This window comes from Rhineura floridana, chromosome 6, assembly GCF_030035675.1.
Source record: "Rhineura floridana isolate rRhiFlo1 chromosome 6, rRhiFlo1.hap2, whole genome shotgun sequence".
In the NCBI taxonomy this organism is placed as follows: Eukaryota; Metazoa; Chordata; class Lepidosauria; order Squamata; family Rhineuridae; genus Rhineura; species Rhineura floridana.
Window position 1 is genome coordinate 153,493,595 of NC_084485.1, and position 21,145 is coordinate 153,514,739.

Consider the following 21,145-nt stretch of genomic DNA (forward strand, 5'->3'; position numbering starts at 1 on the left):
CCATTTCTGAAGCCACTTTTCTACTGTTCCGCAGCCCTGCTTTACACCCCCGTTTTCACCTTCACCCGTGTCCATGCCTCCTCCTACTTCTGTGGAACTCCCCCTTGCACACAGACCACCCCCATGGTAACCTCCTGCAGCTTCTCCTCCCACACACTGCAACTACTCAGCACCATTTTCACTTTCCATGCATCCCCTATTCTGCAGCCCCTTTCGTACACCCACTTCATCTCCCCCCCACTCCCATTCCCAGACCTCCTCCCTCTTTTGTTGCAGTCCTCCTTCACACATCCACCCCATTTTCCCCTTCACCCCTTTCCCTACTCCTCCTTTTGTCAACTCCCCCTTGCACACAGGCCCCCTCATTCCCATGCCTCCTCCTCCCTCATGTTCTGCAGCCCCCTTTCCACACACACCCCATGATGATATATGTTCCTGTATCTTTAAGGCAAGTAGAAATCTTAAGAGTAAGCTTATTCAGTTAGAGAAGGTTACGCTCACTTGATGGGTGTTGTACATATGTGGGTGTTTGCTTGTTAATAAAATATATGCTCCAAATTACTACAATGAATCTGGAATTTCATGTTGAAAACAACACTTGGTACCTGGAGTAAAATACATTGTGTGAGGGTACTATGGAATATGTGAGGGCTCCACATCCTTTATCTCTCTCACAAGAGGCAGCTGAGGAATGGAAGAGGGAGATATTTGACTACAGTGAGAAAGGACACTGAATGGGTAAAAAGTGGCTGTTTAAAACAACGGCAGAGGTTTGAGTGAACCAAGGATTAAGAGACGCTGAGAGAAAAATAAACAATGGTAGAGGCTTGAGTAGAATGAGCAGGGATTTGAGTACAGAGGGAAGGGAGCTGAGAATGGCTCTGTTCTGTTAGCTTCTGTGTTATACCCACCTCTGCTATTTTTTCTTGTTATAACCTAAAAACAACCCCCCCAGTGTTCCTTCCTTGCGAATTATTCAGACCTCTCTTGTTGTATTAAACAACCACTTTCCCCCTGTCAGCACCCCTCCCTTCTGGCTCCCATGCCACCGTCACTCCTGTTGTGCAACCAGCCTTCTCTTTTGCCCTCCTACCCCACCCTGACTTCATGCAAACCCCAGAACTGAGGCAGCACTACAAATCCTCCAATGGGGCTGTGTGATGACACTCTTGCATTTTTATTATATGTAAGATAAAACGGGGCCCAAATCTAATGCCAACTACTAATAACACCCAATACCTCAGGGATAACACAGCCAGTGACTCATTGCCACCCTCACTGACCGCTGGTCAGCCCACCTATCTCACCCCTATCCACTGGCTCTCATTTCTAGAGAGTCAGAGAAGGGAGATGAATCTGGAATAAAAGGAATCTGCAAAATGCAACACTTGGGACAAAATAGGGACAGCAATTTGCTAAGCACAGGGACCAGATAATTGGGACTGTTGGGAGAATATGTCTTCACTCTCTGACATTGCGCTTAGGTGACCCCATGTTGTAAATCAACAGACATCTTGCCACTGACAAAAGAAGCCCTATTCAGTCATTACTACGTGGGGCTGCCTCTGAAGACTGCTCAGAAATTTCAGCTGGTACAACGTGTTGCAGCCAGAATGTTAACTGGGGCTGGTTACAGGGACCATACAACTCCCCTGTTAAAAAAGCTCCACTGGCTGCCAGTTTGTTTCCGGACACAATTCAAAGTGCTGGTGCTGACCTATAAAGCCCTACACGGCTTGGGTCCAGGCTATTTGTCAGACCGCATCACCCTCTATGTGCCTGCCTGGGCCCTGAGATCCTCAGGAGAGGCCCTTCTTTCAATACCTTCATCCGCACAGGTACAACTAGTGAGGATACGAGATAGGGCCTTCTCGGTGGCTGCCCCTAGGCTTTGGAATTCCCTCCCTAAGGAGATAAGAATGGCCTCTTCCCTGCAGTCCTTTCGTCGACAGGTAAAAACTTTCTTATTTCAGCAAGCCTTTGATTCCGAAGGCGGCTAAGGATAGGCCCCAAAGGAGGTTATATTGTTCTTGCTTGTTTATTTTTTAATTATTCTGATTTTATGAGTATAGTTTTTAATTATCAGAAACAGTTTAATGCTATTTTAAATCAGAGTTCATTTTTTAATTATATCTGTCTATTTATTATATGCTTTTAACTTTGGTAGGTTTTAATTGTATCTGTTTTTTATCTGGAAGCCGCCGTGAGTTCCAATTTGGGAAAACAGCGGGGTATAAATAAAGTTAATAATAATAATAATTACACATATGTGTTGGAAGTGGGGCAACTCCTGTTTTGTTCTTTCGTTTATGTTCCAGAAGGGAGACAGAGTTAGGGTCCTCCAGATGGATAGGCTTGACCACCTTTACCTGTGATGCTCTGGCTGACTTCCTTCCGTCTTAGACTGATATGCTTAGGGAAGCTTATCTGCCCCTCCTCCTTCCACCCTTTCCCTCCCTCTCTCCTTTGACTGTCCGAGAGAGGAGACACCTTTGTCTCTGCTCTCTCCCTCCTGAGCCATGGGGGCAACTCCCAAACCTGGGCGTTGCGCCTCCAACTTACTTAGTTAGAACTAGGTATGCCTTTCTATCTACTCTGTATTTCTATAAATAAAGTAGCTTTTCTTATTTTACTAAGTCTTAAGTCTCAGTAAGATCCTCCGTGGCGCAGAGTGGTAACCGGCAGTAACGCAGCCGAAGCTCTGCTCATGGCCAGAGTTCGATTCCAACGGAAGGAGGAAGTCGAATCTCCGGTAAAAGGGGTCGAGGTCCACTCAGCCTTCCATCCATCCGTGGTTGGTAAAATGAGTACCCGGCATATGCTGGGGGGTAAAGAAAGGCCAGGGAAGGAACTGGCAATCCCACCCCATATATACGGTCTGCCTAGTAAATGTTGCAAGACGTCACCCTAAGAGTTGGAAACGACTCGCACTACAAGTGTAGGGACACCTTTACCTAAGTCTCAGTGATCCTAATGCAGGGTAAAAGCCTGCCACTTAGGTAAACTCACACACTGGTACACACGCATCTCAGACCATTGACAGTCTCTGCTTATTTATACAAATTTACATAACAATATGAAGGGGCAATGAGAGTACAAATGGGCACCCCGCACCCCAGCTTTCCACATGTCCAGGGCAAATGTCTGTAATGGAGAGCCTGCTGTATTTGTGCATGCTCCCTACACAATCTAGACCTCTGTGTGTTTGCCCTGAACACATAGGAAGCCAGAAGGAGCCCCAATCAAACAGGAACAGGGCTAAAGGCACAGCCCTGGGGCCCCCTTTGTCCTCATGCTGCCCCTTCAGGCAAGTAATGACTGAACAGGATAAAGGACTTCCTGAAATATCCCATGGCAATCAAACACCATTCTTCAACTGACAATACTTTGCCTGCATCCCAACCCTATTTCTGTAGCCTGGTATGAATATTTGGCTCTCTCTTATACTTGCCTGTCATCCTCTACTATCCCCTCTTCATATAGCCCTTCTCTTGCAAAACTGCATATCATACAAAGCCCAACATATGAGATGCAGAAGGTGGGATGCAGACTGAGCACATAATAGGTAAAAATAAGCCTATTTACACAGCCTCATTCATCTGTGCAATTTATTTTGAACATAGAAATTGGGATTTCACTCCCTCCCACCCCCAAGTGAAGAATCTGGATTTGGGTTAGATCAAGACCTTAATTTCCCTGCTCAAGATCTTCTAAGATCCTTTACACAAAGCACCCTGTTGACCTGACTTCCTCATTAATACAAATTCCCTGGCCAAGGTCAGAATAGTCTCCAGAAGCCAGATATATCTGCTTTGAAATACTTCTGTGGGCCTTTTGAAACAATATTTAAACTTCCACTGTGATAGCTAGAGGTCGTGTTTTTTTAAACACTTAGATTCTTGCTATCCCAAGCATATGTTCTCTTATGTTCGCTTGTTATCTTTTAATTGGGTTCTATTCTAATTTTAATGCCAACTGTTCCTGCTGGCGGCAATGGCTGCGACTGAAGCTAGGATGGTGTCTCGTCAACTTCAGTGTTGCATGTGTGAAGTTTGTATTACTATTCCCATTTGCCGCTCTGCTTCCCGACCGCTTGCTGGGCCATTCAGAAATATCTCCCAACACTGCCCACTGCTCCCCTTTTGGAGCTGGCTAGTTCTTGTCTCTTGCTCCAATATCTGTGGAATAAATACCCCTGGAAAAATCTAATAGCTAAATCGTGGTGGAGAGGTCTTTGAAGAGTTGTCTAGTTTTCAGGGAAAATACTGGAAAGCAGATCTAGCAAAGTTTTCTAATGAGGCTAAAAGTGTTTCTATACTAGGCTGAGGGGTGGGATACCCAGATGTGTGTGTAGTAAGTGCCCATAATAAATTCAGCTTTCATTCATCCCCCAATTACCTATCTAGGCAGACTGGGATGAAAGGGGCCTAATCTTGGCAGCCCAAGATGCAATACTGATATGTAGTTCTTGCATGCCATGATGTAGATCTTTTGGGTGGTGGGTTTGCGTGTGAAACCACCAACTTTTCTATCTGGCCTTAAAAAGCTAGTGTGATCCATGAGATAGGATGTTAAACATGGACCAGTGGGTCCTAGATTCAAATCCTCCCACACATATGAAGCTAAAACTGTATGTCTTTGGGCCAGAGCTTTCTTAATGTATCTCATAGGTCTGTCGTAAGGATACAGTGGCACAACCTGAGATATACTGCCCTGAGATCATGGGGGGGAGGGAGGGCGTGAGACCAGAATACACATAGAATTGCTAAAAATAAAATACTTGAAAGCCATGCCCCTTTAAAGTCAAATATGTAAGATCCATGCCCATTAACAAATAGCATTTTTAGCAGCTCCACTTAATAACCCCTGAACTTGTTTTAAGTATTTTGCTGCTCATGGCGAAAACGTTATGTTGTGTCTGTAACTTTGCCCCCACCCTCAGTAAGTGAAAGAAAGAGTATATTTTCTTCCTTTGAGTGGAAAGGCAGAATAAAAATTAAATTATTTAAATGCATATAATATACACTAATAGGGAAAAAACCTTGCAGTTTAAGAGCATACCTATAGCCCACAGATATTTCTATCAAACTTTAAAGAGCAGGGAAATTGGGCAGCTATAGTGAATGCATCAGGGGAGCAAGAGACCTGACCTCCTCTCTGAGATATTGGACTGCCCTACAAATTTGTAAAAAATGCTAACACAATTTGGGTTGGTCTTTCACAGTCCAATCCACTTCTTATGTAGCTTGGAAGAATTTGGTAACATGTGCCTCTGAGCATATGGTCAGTGATGGCAAACCCTGCAATCAGGACAACATAATTACATTTTTTTGTATGTTTGTTCGTGTTCTTACTTTACGTTTTTCCTGTGTTACTACTGTTTCTACAGAGAATCTAACCTAGAAAATTATATTTCTCTCATTATTCATCCTAGAAATCTGTGTCAAATGTATTTTTATTAATTTCAAAGCCTATTTATCGGTCAATGTCATATGATGGTGAAGACAGCCTTTTGTGTTTCAAACTAGACGTTATGTTCTATTACTATTTTGGGTGCATACACAGTTGAATCTGAAACTGCAGTTTGATATAAAATCAGACAGATTACAATATGTTCCTAATTAAGCAATGACTCTAGCTGTTGGAAAAAACAAACTTGGCCTGCCCAAGATCCATGCTTTCAGCCTGCTATGCTTTAATTACTCCGCTTAAGGAAGGTGGGCATGGTCAATTAAAGACATAGAGCACACCTAGTATTTTCCTAGACTATATTTCACCTCCCACTGTTTTATCTTGTGCAAACTGAGACACTTCTTATGTCCGTTGGAAACTATTCTGCAGAACAGTCAGTGCTATTATTCCATAATTGTTTTTGGAGCTTTTTTTTAGCGTTGCAAAGTGTTGCTGTACTTCACATATTCAGAGAAACAAAAGCAAAAGAAAATGAATTACTGTAGGAAACTTCACTAAAATTGCAAAGTAAATCAAACATATTTAAAGTGACTATCTGAACTATATGAACTGTTTTAATATTGTTGCTTCCTCCCTGCTAAAACAAGATCAGCACAGCACATCTTGTTTCTGTTATTTGAGCTTATTGTAGAGCCATATTCCAAAAGATTAGAGAAATTAAAGGGAAATTTAAAGCAAGTGTAGGGATGTTGAATAATCAACAGTGACTGGCCGAGATGAAATAAAAGGAAGATGGAAGCAATACACTGAAGAACTCTATGAAAGAGAAGCAAGGATGACAGATTCATTCACGGAGGAACCCGTATGATGAAGAACCAGAAATGTTAGAATGTGAGGTGAAAGCTGCTCTTAAAATACTTAGAAGAAGCAAAACACCAGGGAACAGATGGCATATCAATAGAGTTGCTACAAGCTACTGAGACTGAATCTGTCCAAATGTTGAGTAAAATCTGTCAAGAAATATGGAAAACTAAACAATGGCCCACAGACTGGAAGCGTTCCATATACATCCCAATTCCAAAGAAAGGGGATCCCAGAGAATGCAGTAATTATTGAACTATTGCCTTAATATCCCATGCAAGTAATGTAATGCTCAAGATTCTACAACAAAGGCTGTTACCATAGATAGAGTGAGAAATGCCAGACGTCCAAGCTGGATTTAGAAAGAAATGCTTTCAAAGAAATGGGGGTGCCACAGTATCTGATTGTCCTGATGCACAACCTATACTCTGCACAAGAGGCTACTGTAAGGACAGAATATGGAGAAACTGATTGGTTCCCCATCAGAAAGGGTGTGAGACAGGGGTGTATTTTATCACCCTACTTGTTAAATCTCTACGCAGAACATATCATAAGGAAAGCGGGATTGGACCAAGATGGAGGTGTGAAAATTGGAGGGAGAAATATCAATAATTTAAGATATGCAGATGATACTATACTACTAGCAGAAAGCAGTAATGATTTGAAACTAATGCTGATGAAAGTTAAAGAGGAAAGCACAAAAGCAGGACTACAGCTGAACGTCAAAAAGACTAAAGTAATGACAACAGAAGATTTATGTAACTTTAAAGTTGACAATGAGGACATTGAACTTGTCAAGGATTATCAATACCTTGGCACAGTCATTAACCAAAATAGAGACAATAGTGAAGAAATCAGAAGAAGGCTAGGACTGGGGAGAGAATAGAAAAGGTCCTCAAATGTAAAGATGCATCACTGAACACTAAAGTCAGGATCATTCAGACCATGGTATTCTCAATCTCTATGTATGGATGTGGCAGTTGCACAGTCAAAAAAGTGGATAAAAGAAAAATCAGCTCATTTGAAATGTGATGCTGGAGGAGAGCTTTGCGCATACCATGGACTGCGAAAAAGACAAATAATTGGGTGTTAGAACAAATTAAACCAGAACTGTCACTAGAAGCTAAAATGATGAAACTGAGTTTATCCTACTTTGGACACATCATGAGAAGACATGATTCACTAGAAAAGACAATAACGCTGGGAAAACAGAAGGGAATAGAAAAAGAGGAAGACCAAACAAGAGATGGATTGATTCCATAAAGGAAGCCACAGACTTGAACTTACAAGATCTGAACAGGGTGGTTCATGACAGATGCTATTGGAGGTCGCCGATTCATAGGGTTGTAATAAGTTGAAATCGGCTTGAAGGCACATAAAAATAACAAAAAAAGATTTGGACGAACCAAATCTAGAACGAAAGCTAGGCTGCTTCTCACAAATTCAGTGCTTGTCCAAACCAAGGCAGGATCTTTTGGAAGCACCCCAAACCAAAATCCTTTGGGGTTGTTACCAGCAGGGCCAGCCCTCTTCTTGTGAATGTGCAGGGTCAAGGGTTCTTACTTTCTCCCTTCCTCCGTATCTACATAGAGTCCTTGTATGCCAAAAGTTATTTCACCTAAGCTCACAGGTTATCAACAGCAGCCATCAAAAGGCAGACGGATGACAGAGGAGACCCCAGTCAAGGATTCTTGAGTCTTGAGAGGTACCAGAAATTTCTATTTGGGAGTCAGACTTCAGACAGCAGAATAATCTTTATAATATATGGCCTATATTCATATCTTGCACACTACAACTAATAAAATGCATTCTAAGTGGTTTTCGCCAGCATAGCAGAAACAGAAAATAGCAATACATATCAGCAAGAAAGAAATTGCTGGATATCCATTTATACACTTTTGTGTCAAACCAGGGGTGTGTTCCCATGGTCTTATCAGCTGCTTTCTATCTGTTGCGCCTCCCCGTGTCTTCTCCTAGAGATGACAAGTTAAACTAGTGTCAACTAGTTTACCTTACTATCTGCGGACTCCCTAGAAAGTCTGCTTGCCCTGTCTGTAGGTGTCAACCACGCCATATAAGAAGCTTCCTTGTTGACATAAGTGAAAATACATTGGCTGTCTGCCCAGACGTCTTATCACTTTGTACTTTGCTCTAGGAAAGTTACTGCTTTACTCAGAAGGAAGGACCAAAGCCCATTTTTTAAAAGGAACATTTTTACTCTCTGGCTCATTGACAAAATACACACATTGAAACAAGCAGACTATATAAGTTATTTCAGCTGTTCTATTCTGGCCTCCTGCTGGGAAGAAGGGTGGGATATAAATCAAATAATAAATAAACAGATTTATGCCCAATATTTGGGCTGGCCCATTACAGGGTGCTTTGGAGATTCAGGTGTTCTTAAAAAGCTGCAGAGAGTGCGTCTGCAAAACCAGAAACAGTTCTCCCAAGTTTCCCATATAAGATAACCGCCAAGAGGGGAAGAGCTATTTTGTGACTGATAGGTCTAGCTTCAAATTAGAATTTTCCTCGGGTTCTCAAATCAAAATGTTTTGGGGAAGGAATGTTGAAGTAATGTATCTCAACTCAGATCTGACTTGATTTCATATCAGAGATGACACTTAGATGCTAAGTATGTGTCGCATAATCCCCTCATACTGCCTGGTGTAACGGTGTCAAACGATGGATCCGTTCCCAAGACGACTGCAGTAAGGAGTTATTGCTTACCAAATAAATCTTTCCAGAAGAGGTCCTTCATCTTGATTTTTCGCAGCTCACTCCATTATTCACTTCTCACAAGGTGAGGCAAGGGTCTCTTGAGTGATGCAATCTGGTACAGGAAGAGGTGGAGGGGGGCATGAGATTTCTGTGGGCCACCCTTCTTGAAAGACGCCCCCCTTTGGAAAATGAGAGATTCCCCAAGAAGATGCCTAAAGGGGTGAGTGTCTGCTGAGTTGAAAGTTGCACGTCTCTCACTGCTTTGGGCCTAGTTAGTGATGGGCCATGAGAAAAGCTGACCGCAGGCCAGTGCTGACCAAGCCAAATACAGTGTGCAAGAGAGCTGCTTGCAACTTTGAATCCAGCTCCTCTCTCCTTTTGGGAAATGAGAGGTGCCCCAGAGCCCTTTGCATCATCATAGAAACCTCTGGGGTGACCTTCCATTTCCTGATGGGAGGAGTATCTCTCAGCTTCTCGAGTCTGGGTGGGTGGGTCAGTTGTTTAATGGCCAAAATAACTGGAGAAAGGGAGTGACATTACCATGGTCAGAAGGTGGAACTGGCCCTGGAGCAGACTGCTCGTGGAGAGTCCAGCCCCTGACAGCCAAACAGTTTGTCACTGCTAACTCTAAGTGTAAGAGAGGCATGATTTAACACAAGAGGCAGATCTACCTCCTATCTTTCCCCGAACCACTCTGAAAAAGCCCCTGGCACAAGGATAGCTCTGCTGCACAACAACCAAGGGGCAATGCAGGCACAGAAACCCTAATGTCAGCCGCTACATGCACCCTAGATCTGGGGACAGGTTCCAGCCAGGGCAAGGAGACTAACAGAGCAATCCAACCCAAGATCTGCCGGGATTAGCAGAGTTTGGAATAGGCAGCTTTCCAAATGAGCTGTCTGATCCTCAGCTCAGCCAGCTGAGGTCTCTCATCCCAGTTCAGCCAGAGATACACCAGTATAAGTCCTCCATCATGGCTCAGCTAGGGTAAGTCCTGAAAAAGGGGCACTCCTGGAGAGTACTAGCGCAGGGCAAGGGGAGACTTATCCCTATTCCATACTCTGTTCAGCTCAGCCACATGTCCTAGCAACCCAGCGGAAGTTACGCTGGCAAAACAGGTGGGGCCAGAACAGCCAGCAGTAGCTCTGGTCCTGAATGGAGTTTGGAAGAGATATAAATTTCACTGGTATAATTTACCACATCAGAAATTATGCTGGTTTGCTATAGTGTGGATTGCTCTGTAAAGCAGCAAGTTGTTCCCTCCACTAGCTCTGGGATCCTAGCACCCAGTAAAGCCCAGGACAGCCATTTCTAAAAGCATGCTGCAACATGAGGCTCTAAACATTATGAGTACGAAGGAACCTGTGGCATCTGATAACACCAAGGGTGCCAATTTGCTCTGTCAATCTTCGCCTCAGAGAGAAAAGTCTTATTTTGAGGATTGGTAGATACATCTTTGTGCCTGAACTGATAAGACCATTTCCCTCCCAACTTCTGCTGTCTGTGTCTAAATGTTTTGCAGAGAATAGGCTGTTGCCAGTATCTTATTGAAGAAACCCCCACAAAGAAAACAAGGCTGTTAAACTTTGGGGGGGGGAAGGAGCCAAGAAGACACAGGGCATTTCTTAGCCACCCCATTGTGCTGGAAATGGACCACTTTGGGATAGCTTTGAATGGCTGCTTAGCAGGCTCAGGGGAGAAAGCAGCAGTGAGAGAGAATGGTTTGTCTCTTGCAATTTTTCAATCAATATAAAGCTCTTGACATGCACCGAGGGAAAAGAAAAAGAAAGAATAAGAAGCAGAGAACCTGGCAGGTGACAGGACTGAAGAGAAGCCGAAATGAGAAACTTGGTGAGAAGAAAAAGAGAAAACGCGAGATCTAAAGAAATAGAGAGGTTATGAGTGCTGTTGCCTGAAACATGAAAAGGATAAAATGCTGTGTTTGGGGAAATGGTTGATGCACAGCAGTGTGTGTGTGTGTGTGGTGGAGGGGGGTGGGCAGCAAAAAAATAGCCTCTGAGTGAATCCAAGCACACCATCAAAGTTAATGAAAAAGAAAAGTCTCCTAAGCAAAATTGTACACAGAATTAAGGGCCAGCTGTAACTGTACGTCACGACAGCTCGAAAGTTTCCTTCTCTGCTGCAATACATCCTCACGAAGATAGTGCTTAACCCTTCCCCTGCCAGCTGCTTTCCTCCTGAAACTCCCCCCTCCCATTCTAGACCTGTATTTGCAAGGAAAACAATGGCACTAATAGGTGGAGAATATCTCAGAGAGGTCAGGTCTCCTGCTCCCCTGGTGCATTCACTATAGCTGCCTAATTTCCTTGCTTTTTAAAGTTTGATAGAAATATCTGTGGGCTATAGGTACATTCTTCAACCGCAAGGCTTTTTGCCTATTAGTGAATTTCTCTACTTTTTAATCCGGGAGGTAAGAAATGGGATCTTGTGCAAGTTTGCTGAGAATGGATTGATCATTTGAGTGCCTATTGAGTTCAGTGGGATTTACTCCCCTGCAATCATGCTTAGGATAGGTAAAACTGACCGGGGTGGAAGGGGGAAGGCTGGAGTGGGCAGGAGAGAAGAAAGAAGGAAGAAGGGAGGGGAGGAGGAAGGGAGAGGAGAAGAGAGGAGAAGGAGGAGGAAGGCAGGTCTAATTATCTGCATGCTTATTGAGTTCAATGGGATTTACTCCTATGCAATCATGGTTAAGATAGGTAAAACTGACCATGGGGGAGGAGGAAGAGGAGGGGGAAAGGGAAGGAGCAGATTGGAGTCCTGGGAAGTGTAGTTAGTGAAGGGTGCTCAGAGTTGCTAGGGGACACCCTGTTCCCCTCACAGACCTTCAGAGTAGCTGACTGTTAAACCAGTCTGGCCACTGGAGCTCTGTCAGTGGAACAGGAGTCTTCTCTCAGCACCCTTCACAAACTACACTTCCCAGGATTCTCTGTGGGAAGCCAAGGCTGTCTCACGTGAAATCAAAGTCTGGTGTGGGTGTGGCCCTCTGATTAGGCAAGCCAAGCAGCTATGAGTCTGGCTTTTAGAATACTAACAATTGTTTCTTACTGAGCGTGCCCAACACTATCATTCAGTTCAATGCAAACTTTCTTAAATTAATTAATACTCAGGCATTTTTTTAACTTTTAAACTGCAGAAGATGAAGGTCAGAGTATGGGGCAAGGTCAGTAATAGGATTACAGGTACTCCGTGAACATGGCTGATTTTTAATGAATTTCAAGAGATTATGAGAACTCTGACAGAAAAAAGTCCAAAAGGGGTCTGGGTTTCTCTCTCTCTCTTTTTACACTTTGAACTCTTGATTCTCTCTGACTGTTTTGTGTATCATCATGAAAATTTAGATGGTTGTTAAGCAAGCGTATTTGAGTTCAGGATTATAAATTTTGTAAGATTTTGTTTTGAAACGAGCTTATGGGAAGCATCAGAATGGCATGAGGAATCACCCCCTCCCTGCCCTGAAAGGTTAACACAACAAACCCCTGCACCCCATGAGAATCCCACCAAACCCTTCTCTCCCCTTTTATAATTGTTGCATGTAATTTCTTTTTCCATTAACTGATGGAGACTAGTTGAAAAGATGCAAGATAAATTTTCTGCACATCACTGGTATACATGGGTTTCCCACCTTCAGTCATATGTATTCCCACAACAATCTTCTTAGGTTAGGCTGGGTAATGAACCCAAAATCACCCAGTAAATTTCACAGAAAAGTCCAGACTTGAATCTGTGCCTCCCTGGTCCAAGGCCATAATACCATACTAGCTCTCAAATAAGGTGAAGAGTTCCAAGTGACCTAGTTGACAAAGCACTGAATGGGCAGCCCAAGAGGCAAGCCGTTAAGGGAAGAAAAACAGAACACAAAGAAATTAGGAGAGAGGGGTCAGACGTCTAGGGCAGCTATTCTGGAGAGGCTGGGCAGTAATCTGGGGAATGAGGAAGCAGGAAGCTCTGGAGCCCAGGGAAAAAATAATATACAATTAACCCAAATCCTTGTGCTTAGAACCAAACACATCAAGTAGAATATCCACGGCAATTAACTATGCTGAACAGAATGCAATCAAAATTTTAGGGGCCACTCCTACAAACAGGAGCAATCAAGGCATAAAAGATTATAAATACTGATTTTTAAGAACAATATTGCAAGAACAAAGTTAGTCCTACACACAAATAAGGATTTTCCCCTCTCCCTCTGGGAAAAGAACAATCACGAAGATAGTGTGTAGACCAATATAATTCTGGAAATTGGAGCACCCAGAATGGAGGAGAGACTCTCTACTGTTGGTGGAAATAATTTGGACTAGATAATGGTCTCAAGGCACATGATTCAGGTCTGCCTTTGAAGCTAAACAGGTCTGACCCTGTAAGCTACTCTGAGCTCCATGGGAGGAGAGAAGGGAATAACTGTGTTTCAAAAACCAATTAAAAACCACCAGATGGAGGAAGCAGAGGAGGTAGTGCTGTCTGAGGCCAGTAAAAGGATATGAGAAGCAAGGGCAGTCAAGAAAATGGGGACACATTTGCCTCATAACATGTCAGAGACAGAGTGCATTGTGTTCCCCCTTGAAGATTTTTTTAAATAATTATTTAATCAATTTATTTGCAACCGTTCAAAATATAGTATATATGGCAGTAAAACAGCAAATATACATGGGAGTAAAACAACAGTCATAACAGCAGCAGTAGAAATATCTCAAATCCTTATATAATTTGATCCCTGTCAATAAATCATGGCTGGCTGCCTGGCCATACATACCAGTATAAGATTAAAAACAGAGGCCACTGCCTATTGAGTCCCCTCATTAAAGTGATATTGAACAAAAAATGTTTTTAAGAGTCTGCCTAGCCAATAGCAAGGAGAGGGGGCTGATCATACATCTGAAGGGTGGGAGTTCTGCAGCTGTAGGGCTACCACAAAAAAGGCTCTGCCTCTCATACCTGCCAGCATGACCTCCCTTCCTGACAGGAGCACCAGCAGGGCCTCTGATCTCAAATCCTTGGCAGGTTCATGTAGGCGTAGGTGGTCTACTAAGTAACTTGGTCCCAAACCATTAAACCTTAATGGTTAAGGGCTTTAAATATTATTGCCAGCAATTTGGATTAGGCTCGGAAGCCGGCAGTGCAGCTGGCACAGAAGGGTTGTGATATGATCCCAGCATTTAGCCTCATGACTGTATTGGTCTGTCTTGAGCCCTTGGTATTAAGCCGCCTATCCTGCCATTTGAGCCAACCCTGGATAGGTTCCCCATTCAACCCACTCTAGTTCCACTACTGATGCCCAGAACTGAGTATAGTGGATCAAAGCAAACATCAGCACTGCTGAGCCCAGCAGTACTATATTTCCTGAGTCTAAGTTAGAAGAAGCTTCTGTTAATAAATTTAGAATGGCACTTTGCCACAGTATCATGTTGAATCGTATTCAATTTGTTCGCCACTACAACCTTTCGATCCTTCTTGAAAACATGACTGCCCACCTAGTTACATCCAGATGTTATACTAAGGCTCCCCATTTCCCCATCCGTTCCTCCTGCTGCCAGGTATAATACTTTACATTGATTTGTTCTTGTTCCAGGATGTCCCTATGACATCCGAAATCACAGAAATAAGTGGCATACTGAGGATAACTCATCAAATCCACCTCACTGCAATGCAGGATCACTCTCCTTTTCCTCTGCAGGTAAGCCAGCAATCAATTGGATTTACCAAGTCTTTAGAAATGGGATTATTAAAAAAGAAAAGTACCAAGAAGGATAATAAGCCAAAACATTTCCTGAGGCTTAACAGGATTTTAACCATCAGAATGGGGGGGGGGGAGTCAGGAGTTACCACAGGAGTTATTCCTTTGTGTTCTTGAAATTGGGCCCAAACTCTGGACCCATACTCCTGTGCAAGGCTCACTGAAATGAACAAGAGTTACAAAAGAGTGCAGTAGCCCTTTATGTCAATCGGGCTTATGTAGGAGAATGGCCCAATGAATTGTGCCCACTAGCTCATTTCCCATACTCCCTGAAGTCTCCTGCTCGCTATAGTGATCCATCTCCTAAAGCTTCCATAAGAGTAATGCCCAGCTGTATCTGTTCTCTGTGGATTTGCCCTGAGAGTGAACCAATTGTAGGCCACGATTTGTTCAGCTGTTCATAGCTCAAATCAGGGGTGACTACCCCACAGCCCTCAGCCTGCATATGCCTCACCTTTGTTGAAATGTGTTTGGTCAAATGTTTTGAGATTGTATTTCAGGAGTTGCTTTTGTATATACTGGCTAGATTGACTTTTCCTCATTCAGCTATGACAGATGCGTACAGTTATGTTTTTAGTTTTTTATAAAGCATCCACATCCATATCATAGGGAATTTTGAGTCAGATTTTTTGGTTCCCAATTGTTTTGTTTTTCCAAATTTCAGTTTGTTGGGATACACTTTTTGGTTTGCATATGCCTCCCCCCGAAACCCACATTGACACGCCCCTCAAACAGTGCAATCTTATACGTGTCACCCAAATAAGTGAGTACAAAATTGCAGCCGAACTGTAATTTGGTATTACATGCAAAAGTTGTTAGCTACACAGTACAAAAAATGTACCAAATAGTTGTGGCTACAAAATCCACAAACATCTTCATTCCCTACTTAACTATAGAAAAACAGTATCATCACTTGTCTAAAAATATTTGGCTGCTACTTACAACAAAACACCTCAATCTTTTAATGCATAAGCTCTCTGAAAGGCAACTCCGGGACATGCCTGCCATTTTACCAATGAAACATTGAGACACGGAGTTTTTAACACAAGGTCACAAAGGCAATCTTTGCGGAATGTGCCACCCCATTAATCACTAAGCTACTCCTCTTTTCAGAAGGAAGTAACATCAGCATCAGTACTCCCTGACACTTCTGTTGGTCTCTTACTCCCTTTCTGCCATGGCATGTCTATCCATATTTTGCAAATCAATATGTAGTCTGGAATGTGGTCTCTCAAAAAAACTTTCTGAGAATTTTAACTTTTCTTTTAAAATAAAAGCCAAGTTTCTAGAGGACAAGGTTGTAAAAAAAAAAAGAAAAGTAGTCCATTTACAGAGTCTATTGAATGTTCAGAGATCCAAGGGCTCAAGAGAGGGCTTCTGCATCCTGCACAATCCCCCATCTTCTCCTCCACTCTGCACAACACTACAGCTCAATTACTTTCTGCCCTTCAATTGTTTTCCTTCCTTTCATACCCTTTACAACACCCAAAAGGTGCCAAAACCCAAACACTGCAATCAAAATTTATAGTGGACATTAAGCAACCTTTTGCAAATGGTGTGATATGCATGATTTATTCCAAGTACAGAATTTTTCTGGCATGGAAGATTGTCAGCCCAATTCTATTACACCTCTAGACTGTTCAGTACCAGCCTTTCTCCACAGCTGTGTTCATGCATGTGCATATTTTTTTAAAAAAGAGTGACGACCATGGCCCCTACCTTTGCTGATATCTTCATACTCCAGCCAGAGCTGTTTTTGGATCTGCTTGTTGGGATACCAGATAGAGCAGGACTCCTCAAAGCCATAGACAGCTTCCTGTATATAGTGGTTGCCAAACTGGTCCAACAGAGCCACGAAATCTCCTCGGGACGTGGCTCCATCCAGAGAATGGAGGGCATTGCCAAAAGCTGCAAAGGATAAAGGCACAGCAAACAGCAATTCAGAAGAAAAAAATACAAGGTACGCAGGAGAAACCACTAATTGAAAACATAAGGACAGTCTGTTTCCAAAATGGACTAGAGGCTGTGGAAGCTCTGAAGCAGGACATGAGAGCAACAGGCCTTGCCAGTTATTTGTCCCTAGTCCCTGCTATTCAGAGGCACACTGATTCTGTACATGGAGATTACATTTAGTTGTCAAAGCTAATAATGTTCAATAGTTAGTTGGTTTATTACATTTATTCAGCTCACACCCAGAAGAGCCCAGGAGCAACTTATTATTTATTTATTTAAAATATTCCTATCCCATCCTTCTACCCTATAATAGGGCACTCAGGGCAGCTTGCAACAAAATTGAACACATTGTACACAATAAAGATCACAAAAACATTAAAATAAATTAAAATACATAAAATACAACACACACACACATATATACATATATAGGGGAGTGGTAGCGAAGGGATTAAAGAGGTAAAATTAAAACAGAAGGCTAAAATCAGTTCAGGCTCTAGCTTCAGTCAAACTTACAAAACCTGTCCTCAACAAACGTGTCTAAACTGCTTAGTGATCTTTACATTTAAGCAGTATATACATTTTGTTAAATAATAATAACAAATAATCATTTTTCCAAAATTATCCAAACTTGTCACCAGTGCCACACATTCCAGTAGTGAACCCCATCATTCAATTAAGTGTTGTGTGAAGGAGCTCCCAGGCAATGTGGCAATCCAAAATCCATCTCACCCACAGGGCTAGGCATGACTTACACTGGGAGATTGTCAGCTGGTTGAGCTGGACGTGATACATGACAGAGCGCACTTTCCAGTGTTGCAGCAGAGGGTATCCAGACACCTCACTGAAATTCACCATACCTGTGATGAAAGGACAGTTGGGAGGCACAGAAAACCAGCAGATAACACACACAAGCATTCCTAACTCACCTATATTTCAAATTTGGCCCCATGATGCAATATGGTTTACATATTCAGCAGAAACAAGAGGTAATGTTTTTTCCTGGATTGTTCTGGGTGGGGATGTACAGGTTTAAATTGCCTCACATCCCTTCCACCTCACAGGAGCCCCTCGGGATTTCATGGAAACCATGACTTCTTGGAATCTGCACCTTAGTAATATAGGGCCTACCCATGTAGCCGGTCATGCTCTCGACCTTGTGTTTGTCTCGGGAGGGGAGGAAAGTGCTCTGAAAATGGGGATGATTTCTTCTAACCCCGTGTCATGGTCAGATCACTATCTGGTGAATATAGATCTCTCGATGCCACACGCCCTCCGCAGGGGACAAGGACCTATTAGGATGGTCCGCCCCAGACGCCTGATGGAGCCCAAAGGATTCCTGAATGCGCTGGGGGATATGGAGCTGGCTGAAGGACGCCCGGTCGAATCCCTGGTGATGGAGTGGAATAAGGAGGTCACCAGGGCGGTGGACCGGCTGGCTCCGAAACGTCCTCTCCCCCTGAATAGAACTCAGACAGCACCCTGGTATACGCCACGGTTGCGGGGTCTGAGACAGGAGGTGAGACGACTTGAGCGCCGGTGGCAGAAATTTCACACTGAAGACGATTGGACACGGGTTAGAGCAGCAACAGCTGCCTACCAGGTGGCAACAAAGGCAGCAAAGAGAAATTTCTTTGCTGCCTCTATTATGTCGGCAGAGTGCTGTCCCAGGAGATTGTTCCAAGTGGTCCGAAGCCTGCTCGGTCCAGTTGCTCAGGAACCCATGGAACATTCTAAAATCTCCTGTGATAATTTTGCTAAACACTTTGTCGATAAAATCGAGCGCCTGAAGAGCATGCTTCCGCTCGCCGTGGAGACAGGAAGTGGGCCAGAGTCGGCCAGTTGCAATCCGGTCTATTGGGATCGGTTTCAGCCTCTTCTCTCTGAGGAAGTGGACAAGGTGCTCGGTACTGTGAAGCCAACCACTTGTCTGGTTGATCCTTGCCCTTCATGGCTCATTATGAGCTGTAAAGAGAGACTGAGCGAAGGGATCAAGGCGGCGGTGAATGCATCCTTGCAAGAGGGTGCAATGCCATCAGCCCTCAAGGAAGCGGTGATAAAGCCCATCCTAAAAAAAAGTCCTTGGATCCCCAAGAGTTAAACAACTTTCACCCAGTCTCTAATTTACCATTCTTGGGCAAGGTGATTGAGAGGGTGGTGGCTGCGCAGTTACAGACACACTTTGAGGAAACGGATTATCTAGATCCATTCCAATCGGGTTTCAGGACTGGACATGGAACGGAAACAGCCTTGGTCGCTCTGGTAGATGATATGAGGGCATTGGATAGGGGTGACCACGGTATCCTTTTAAATCGCCTAGAGGGATTAGGAATTGGAGGCGCTGTTTTGCAGTGGTTCCATTCCTATCTCTCGGATAGGCAGCAACGGGTGGCATTGGGAGATGAGGTTTCAGACCCTTGGCCTCTTCATTGTGGAGTGCCACAGGGTTCTATCCTCTCTCCCATGCTATTCAACATCTATGTGAAACCGCTGGGGGCTATCATCAGGAGTTTTGGGCTGCAGTGTCATCAGTATGCAGATGACACTCAGCTCTATCTCTCATTTAAGTCCTCACCGGAGTTGGCTGTGAACACCATGTCCAAGTGCCTGGAATCCGTAAGTGGATGGATGGGAGAGAATAGGCTGAAGCTGAACCCCGATAAGACTGAGGTATTACTTGTGGGAGATAAAAGCAGGTTAGGAATTACTGACCTGATGCTTAATGGGGTGAGTTTACCCCTGAAGGACCAGGTCTGCAGTCTTGGGGTCATCCTTGACTCCCAGCTGTCCATGGAGGCTCAGATTACAGCAGTGAGCCAGGCACCTTGGTATCAATTACATCTGATACGGAGACTGCGACCCTACCTTCCTGTTCATCTGCTCCCCCAAGTGATACATGCCCTGGTCTCCTCTCGCTTAGACTACTGCAATGCGCTCTACGTGGGGTTACCCTTGAAAACGGTCCGGAAATTACAACTGGTGCAGAATGCGGCGGCTCGCTTGATTACGCATGGCCGTCGCTGGGATCATATCACCCCAGTGTTATTAGATCTTCACTGGCTACCAGTTGTCTACTGGGCCCAATTCAAGGTGTTGGTGTTGACCTTTAAAACCCTATATGGTTTCGGCCCAGTGTATCTGAAGGAACACCTACAGAATCACCGATTGTGCCGCCTGATGAGATCAGCCTCGCAAGACCTTCTCTCGGTCCCACCGGTGAGAACAGCCAGGCTGGTATGGACCAGAGAGAGGGCTTTTTCTGTTGTGGCCCCCACCCTCTGGAACTCCCTCCCTCTCGATCTCAGACATGCTCCCTCCTTGTCAAGCTTTCGCCGAGCCTTAAAGACCTGGCTCTTCAGGCAGGCATACAAGATTGGGACAGATTAACTCTATGTTATAATGAACTGAAGGATGGTTTTTAGCTTAAATTTGTTTGTGTGATATATATATATGTATTGTTTTTTAATCTTGTTGTAAGTCGCCTAGGGTGTCCCTAACCCGGACAGATAGGCGACTGAAAAATAAAATTTATTATTATTATAAGCATACCAAGAAGAAGGCTTCAGTCTAGCATGTTGAGGCAGAGGCTATTTTCCTAAGGGCAACGATTCTGCTATCTCCCCCACTCCCGGCCAATGATGAAGTATTCAAAACACATCACCCTTCAGTTGCAGCTAGAATCTTCTCACCTTGAATCTCCTAAATATGTAAATTGGCCTTCAATTCAAAAACCAGTTTGGGGGCCCATCTAATTCATATCAATTTCTGCAAACACACTGCCACCTCAGGGATAGGCCAGGTTGCGCTCCTGGCACAGCTGTTCAGTTTCCTGGGTGGTGGCATTGCTGCAGAATGGAATGGGAGCTAAGCCAGCCCTGAGGGCTAACCGCCAGCCTGGGCTGGCTCCCGGGGTGGGGGTGTGCAGACCACAGAGAAGAGTGCATCTCCTTTGGTCTGCAGGTAAGCTATAAATGGGGCCCAGACTGTTGCTTCACCGCTGCTCCTGCTGCCCCACCTTACCCACCCACCCTCCTTTTATTTAGTCTCACCCTTCCTTGGATGGATGTTGGTTGCTTGTTAATGGCACTGAGAAGGAATTTTACTCATGGTCCAAACTGGCTTGGGATTGTGACGTTTCTGCCTTCCTCATAGCAAGACTGGATTTATATGTTAGTCTGTCAGACATATAGTCACACCTTCACTTTGGTGGGGGAGGGCATTAGGGAGGATTTAGAGGAGATCCCAATAAGTGGCTTTGAGTGGGACAGAGTAAGACCATGGGGCAGAGTAAGACCACAGCTCCAGCTCAGGGGGATTGATGCTTTGCAGCCAGGTTGCCCCAGGATCCACCAGAGTCGCCTGTGCCATAGTGGGACCTTTCTGACCATACCTCCTCCTGCTTACCCAGCTGGATGGATATGGGGCCAGCAGGCAGGGCGCCCAACGGAC

The 21,145-nt window shown here is 44.1% G+C and overlaps 1 protein-coding gene across 5 annotated transcripts in view; it reads right to left on the minus strand.

The window, feature by feature from the left end:
- The window catches only part of ASTN1 (astrotactin 1), a 326,486-nt gene that overhangs the window by 33,132 nt on the left and 272,209 nt on the right, over positions 1–21,145 (minus strand). For all 5 annotated transcript variants that reach the window (XM_061634180.1, XM_061634179.1, XM_061634183.1 and 2 more), the window contains 2 exons: positions 17,452–17,556; positions 16,463–16,651 (listed from right to left, as the gene is read on the minus strand). In XM_061634180.1, coding sequence (XP_061490164.1) covers positions 16,463–16,651; positions 17,452–17,556 — 294 coding nt within the window. The remainder of the gene's footprint in view (positions 1–16,462; positions 16,652–17,451; positions 17,557–21,145) is intronic.